General features: G+C 51.4%; 1 protein-coding gene across 1 annotated transcript; it reads left to right on the forward strand.

Annotated features, from left to right (window-relative positions):
* Positions 1–185: 185 nt before the first annotated feature.
* Positions 186–5,530, forward strand: LOC104515364 (keratin, type II cytoskeletal 6B-like). The gene is made up of 7 exons (XM_010159310.1): positions 186–386; positions 1,573–1,787; positions 2,899–2,959; positions 3,255–3,350; positions 4,167–4,331; positions 4,778–4,903; positions 5,306–5,530. Exons 1-7 carry the CDS (start codon positions 186–188, stop codon positions 5,528–5,530), a joined length of 1,089 nt encoding a protein of 362 aa, XP_010157612.1.
* The last annotated feature ends 256 nt before the right edge of the window (positions 5,531–5,786 follow it).

A 5,786-nucleotide genomic window follows, 5' to 3' on the forward strand; every position in this document is an offset into this window, starting at 1 on the left:
CCCTGGGGAGAGGGCAAAGTATTTCCTCGGGCGGGAGCTGCCGCAGCGGGGTCTACGGCAGCGGCGGCGTTGGACGTTGCGGTGTGGCTTACGGTGGAGGCCGCTTTGGCATAGGCACAGTCGTGGGGTTTGGTAACTGCGGAAGCTACGGGGGCCTGGGCAGCTACAGAGGTCTCGGGGACGGGATGGCTATCGGAGGCTATGGCAACGGCATTGGCATCGGCCTCGGAGGAGGAAGATCTGAAGGGATTCGGGGTGTCAGCATCCACCCAGAGCTCCTCAAGCCCCTCTGCGTGGGGGTCGACCCTGAAGAGTGCCAAGTGCGGACCCACGAGAAAGAGCAGATCAAGAACCTCAACAACCAGTTCGCCTGCTTCATCGACAAGGTGAGGCCCTGCTCCCCTCCATGCAGGCTTTGGTGCCGGTCCCTAGACTCGGATGGGTGGGCTGTCTTGAGAGAGACAATGCCGGTAGCTGTTTCTCCCGGCACCCTGGTACTGTAAATGTTTCTGACAGACCACAGTGGTCTGACCTGGAGACTGGATTTAAGCCTTGCACCAAGGCAACCGCACCCATATTTTACCTTTTGATGGTCACCAGTCTGCTAAATAGCTAAATCAGGAGCAGCTCCAGGTATATGGTAAATCAAAACCTGTGAGAGAAGGAATGGAGACATGGAAATATAAAAAGGCAAAATAGGAAGCTTTATTACAAATGTGTAATCTGACATTGCTATCACACCTCTATCAACTCCAAAGGACTTTTTGCAAGTGTAAAATAGTTTGTGAGCTTCATCAAGGAGATGTAGGAAGATAGATGTCTAGATAAAATGAGATGAATAATTTTGACTTCTTTGTCCCTCCCCTCTGTGAACGAAGTGATCTGGTGATTTCGTAAACAGACATAATTTATCAGTTTCCTTCGCTAAGCCTAAGGGTTTTAATTATTGCTTAGAGATGTGTTGTAGGAAATGATTTCTCAAATGGCAGAGAAACCTTTGTTCTGTGTGATCTTCATCTTTCTTGTGAGTTGTTCTGCAGGTGGAAAAACCAAACCCACGTAAGAGGAGCAACTCTGCTTCCTTCCATTTGAAAAATGACTTATTCATGACCCATAAAGGTTCTCAAGTACTAGAGAGCTCTTTAATCTTGAAGTGAAAGGCATGATAAGTATCGGTGGTTAGAGTTTAAATCAGATACATCCAAATGAGGCCCTGGATGGTGCTTGTAGTGCCACAAAAGGCTCGTTCCTATACCCAGCCCATCGGGAGGCAGGGGATCCTCCATCAGCCATCCGTCACTGAGGGAGAGGTGGTGCTTGGCTGAACTGCCATTTGGTCAAACAGCTGATTGGCCTCGACACACAACAACGTTCAGCCTGTGATACCAGTCCCGGCTGGCACCAGAGAGGATGCTGGTCTCACTCAGGCTGCTGAGAAATCAGCACTTAACCACTGGTATTTCTGTTTTGGGTTTTTTTTTTACTGTTTATTTTTGGGAGTGGAGAAACCTGAAGTGCCTTTGCCAAGGACAGGAGGGGGGTGCGTGACTCTTGCATCTCTTGCTTCTCCAGGTACGGCTGCTGGAGCAGCAGAACAAGGTGCTGACCACCAAGTGGGAGCTGCTGCAGCAGTATGTCCTCCCAGCTTCCAGGAGGAACCTGGAGCCCGTTTTCGAGAACTTCATCTGCAACCTGAGGAAGCAGCTGGAGTGTGTGCTGGGGGAGCGGGAAAGGCTGGAAAATGAGGAGCGGTGCCTCAGGGACCTGGTTCAAGAGTACAAGTGCAAGTAAGTAGTACACAGAGACACACCGCAGACTGGGATGCTTCTAAATGGTGAGGGATGGGTCTAAAAACTGCGTCCCAGGGAGGGGAGCAGGGCAGGGCACACCAGTAATGGGCTGGTTTCCTGTACTGGGGTCCAGCTGCTGCACCTCATATGCTGGTGATGGACTGGGAGAGCTCTTCAACGATAGTGTTTCCTTAGGGAGAGGGACAGGGAACCTCTTTTCCTCTCCCTCATGCTCCTGCACACTACTGTGGTTTGCCATATCAGATCTCCCACATCATCTGTGCCTGTGGCTCCCCCAGATCTCATGTCCCTGGTGCCATCCGTTCCCACAAAACCCTCAGCCTATTTGTCTCCACCCCACTCTTTATCCACACTGTATCCATTGGGGTTCATTCTGTCTTTCCAGAGGGAATGTGGGAATTGTTTTTTTTTTTAATCTAAGCTGCAGGTATTCCTTAATATCTCCCTGCGTGCTCTGCTAAGCCACAGGTCAGGACACTTGGTGGTTGGTGGTACACGGCACAGGATAAATGAGTAATGCTTTCTCCAGAGACCTTATCGTAAAGTATCTCAGGTGTTTTTTCTTGCTAAGTCACCACGAAGGAGGTCAGACTCATCTTGTGAAAGTTCTCTAGGTCCCAATTACTTGGTCGTTATGCACTGGCTTTCCTTCCCCTTGCATCTGGGAGTTTCAAAGGTTGCTCAAGCTACTGAGCTCCCTTGGGGCGTTTTGGCCACAGTCTCCCCACAAACACTCAGAGCAGAGTCCTGGACACTTCAGAAAAACATCACACTGAACAGCAGGCTTAGAAGAAGCAAACAAAGCCTTCAACTGAGAGACAGGGTTTTGCATTTCTAGTGGTTTGGCCTGATTTACTGCTGTCTCACTCCAGACCGATACTGGCAGTGCAGACTGTTCAAAAGTGCTGAACAACACCCAGTGGGGATGAAAGAATAGCAACAAAGCAAAAATCAAAAAGCAGGTACAACGTGAATAAGGAGAGGCTCTGGTTTTAATCACGCTTCCCATGTTCTGCATTGGTCACTGGGGTGGTGGGGATGGGATCCCCGAGGCTCAGCATCCCACCCCTCTCCTTTCCCCCTGCAGATATGAAGACGAAATCAACAAGCGCACGGCTGCGGAGAACGAGTTTGTGGTGCTCAAGAAGGTGGGTCACGCTAGGGACAATGCTGGTGAGACCAGCTGAGAGTGGTGGGCACGTGGGCAAAAAAAAAGGGAGAGAAACGGGGTGTCCTGGCACCATGACACTGCCTGAGTCCTCATTGGGTAGCCCCAAAATACAGGCAACCCAATGAATGTGGAGAACCCCTATCACAATGCAAACCCAGAGAGTCTTGAGGTCTGGAAACAGTGAGGTTCTCTCCAAATCTATCAGAAAGCATGAGCTTTGCCACCGCCCTGCTCCTTCACTGCTTTTCACCGAATACGTGGTGTCTCTCCAGGATGTGGACTGTCTCTACCTGACCAAGGAGGAGCTGGAGGTGAGAGTGGGCCTCCTGCGGCAGCAGCTGGAATTCCTGAAGTGCATCTACGCCGAGGTAAGAGCTCCCTGTTCCCTGTCTGCTGCCCCGGGGATGATGCATCATCTGCTGCACCCCTGAGCCCTTACCCCAAAATTAAATGCAGGGAAAGGATTTTTTGAAAATCCTGAAATCACATTCCAAGAATCTATATATTTTTACATGCATTTGACAGCAACACTAGTTCACACACTTTGGAAAGGCAAAGGGTGTTCATGTCTGTCTCCCACCTCCCTGTCTGCAAAGGGAGGGATTTTTGCATGGAAAAACCCCTCAAATTCTCATCTGAACCATTCCTGGGAACCACCGAAATGTCTCACTCTTCAAAACCCCAATGTTTTCAGCACTTCACTTTTTAAGCTATATTAGTAAAAATATTTTGGTGAAAGTATCACTTTTGCCTAAATGTTGCAAGTTTTTAACAAAACACACAGGGACACACTGTATGTGCACCTTTTCTAGCCAAACACCTCCCAGCAGTCTGCAGGCAATGGGGCCCAAACCACTCACCCCGAGGGATTCACAGCTCAGAAAACTGCTGACCAGCCAGAAACGACGAGTTGCAACGAAGCGAGTTGCTCCACTGGGATTCCCCACCCTTTGTTAGGGAATTGCACGCATCAGTCCCATACTGTAGCACCAAAACAGGCCCCTGCTGCCAGCACCTGCTGGAAACCAGTCACCCACCTGAAGAACCCCATGATTTAGTTGGGTGTCAATGGGAGAACTGCCCCAACCCTCCACCTTCTCACCAGACCCCCCCTTTGCCGAGTACCGGCATGACTGGCTTGGGCTGGTTGAGGGAAGGGGACTGATGTGTGACGGATCTTGCAGGAGAGAGCTCAGCTGGATTGCCAGCTGTGTGACACCTCTGTCATCGTGCAAATGGACAACAGCCGGGACCTGGACATGGAGGGCATCATCAAAAGCGTTGAGTGCTGCTACGAGGAGATTGCCCAGAAGAGCAAGGCTGAAGTGGAAGCCTTCTACCAAACCAGAGTGAGTATTCACACCACCAGCACAGGCGGCAGCAAAATCCCTTGGCCAACAAACTCTTGAGGACCATTTCTGTCCCCCATGAGACAACACACTGTCCACTCCCACCCTAACCCCCGCCCCAGTGTGCATGCACTGTAGTTTGCAAAAGAAAGTCACGCCAACAAAGAAACCCAACCTTTATACTGTGGTTTAAGACTTTTCTGTGAGAACAGAGCCCAGCAGATCAGAGTGTTGCTTCAGAGAGGTCCCTGTGCACCCCCAACAGGAACACCATCCCCTTCCCAACGGGCAAATGCTCAGTACCTACTTGGGACTCTCACCTTGTCTGGGCTGAGGTCATGTCTGGGTGCTTCCCCAGGAACACTGACGTCAGTGCGGCTCCAGCAAGTCGCCACCTTCCCTGCAAGGGGCAATTGGGGAGTTAACATCATGCTCTTCCCGCACAGCTGGAGGAGCTCCACAGCAGCAGGGGCAAGTTCTGCGATGACCTGAGAAACAACCAGAGCGAGATCGCCGAGCTGAACCGGATGATCCAGAAGCTGCAGTGCGAGTCGGATAACGTGAAGAAACAGGTAGGATGAAGGGCAGTGGGTGCAACTTCTCCAGCAAAGGGCTTTGTCCTCACCAGCTCCCACCCTGCTGAGCAGCAAAGAATTCCCCCACCCCCCAGCTTAAGCCTCTATTTGTAGCTTCTCATCTGCTGCTGATATGCAAAGAAGCAGATTTATTTCTCACTTAGCAAATAAGCAGAAGTCATAACACAAACAGCGTTTGCTGTATGCTTCCTATCTGCCTGGGTGCAGGCAACAGGTCCCCTCCTCTTCATCCTAAACAGCTTGGCCATTGCACGTGTCCAGCCTAAATCCAGGCGCTCTGGCAGTTCTTAGCTGACAAACAAGCGGGATATGAGCAACGCTGGGGAGAGGCCTCTCAATATCACCACTGACCACCTTCTTGCCCGTTACTGCCCTCAGATCGCTGCTCTGCAGACGGCCATCTGTGACGCTGAGCAGCGGGGCGACTGCGCCCTCAAAGATGCCCGGCAGAAGCTGATTGACCTGCAGACCGCACTGCAGCAAGCCAAGGACAAGATGGCATGTTTGCTGAGAGACTACCAGGAGCTGTTGAATGTCAAGCTGGCGCTGGACATCGAGATTGCCACTTACAGGACACTGCTGGAAGGAGAAGAGAGCAGGTAGGAGCATCCCTGGCTGCATCTTGTAACGATGTCTGCGAAACCCAACAGGAGGAGAGAGAGGCAGAGAGAAATGCTGGGTGCAGGCAGCTCCTCATGGGAGCAGAGGGAAGAATCACTCCTTTTCCCTTCCCATCATGGTGCAGAGGGGACCATCACCCCTTTTCCCTCCCAATGGGTACAGAGTGCAGCATCACCCCTTTTCTCTCCCCATGGTGCAGAGGGGAGCATGCTCCTGTTTCCTCCTCATCCTCCCAGGG

This window comes from Eurypyga helias, unplaced genomic scaffold (assembly GCF_000690775.1).
Source record: "Eurypyga helias isolate BGI_N326 unplaced genomic scaffold, ASM69077v1 scaffold18559, whole genome shotgun sequence".
NCBI classification, from domain to species: Eukaryota; Metazoa; Chordata; class Aves; order Eurypygiformes; family Eurypygidae; genus Eurypyga; species Eurypyga helias.

Excerpts from the sequence above, each read along its gene's own strand:
- LOC104515364 (XM_010159310.1), top strand. The coding sequence starts at position 186 with ATGGCTATCGGAGGCTATGGCAACGGCATTGGCATCGGCCTCGGAGGA. Across the intron at positions 1,788-2,898 it reads GTTCAAGAGTACAAGTGCAA|ATATGAAGACGAAATCAACA; the intron begins GTAAGTAGTACA and ends TTCCCCCTGCAG. Across the intron at positions 2,960-3,254 it reads AGTTTGTGGTGCTCAAGAAG|GATGTGGACTGTCTCTACCT; the intron begins GTGGGTCACGCT and ends GTGTCTCTCCAG.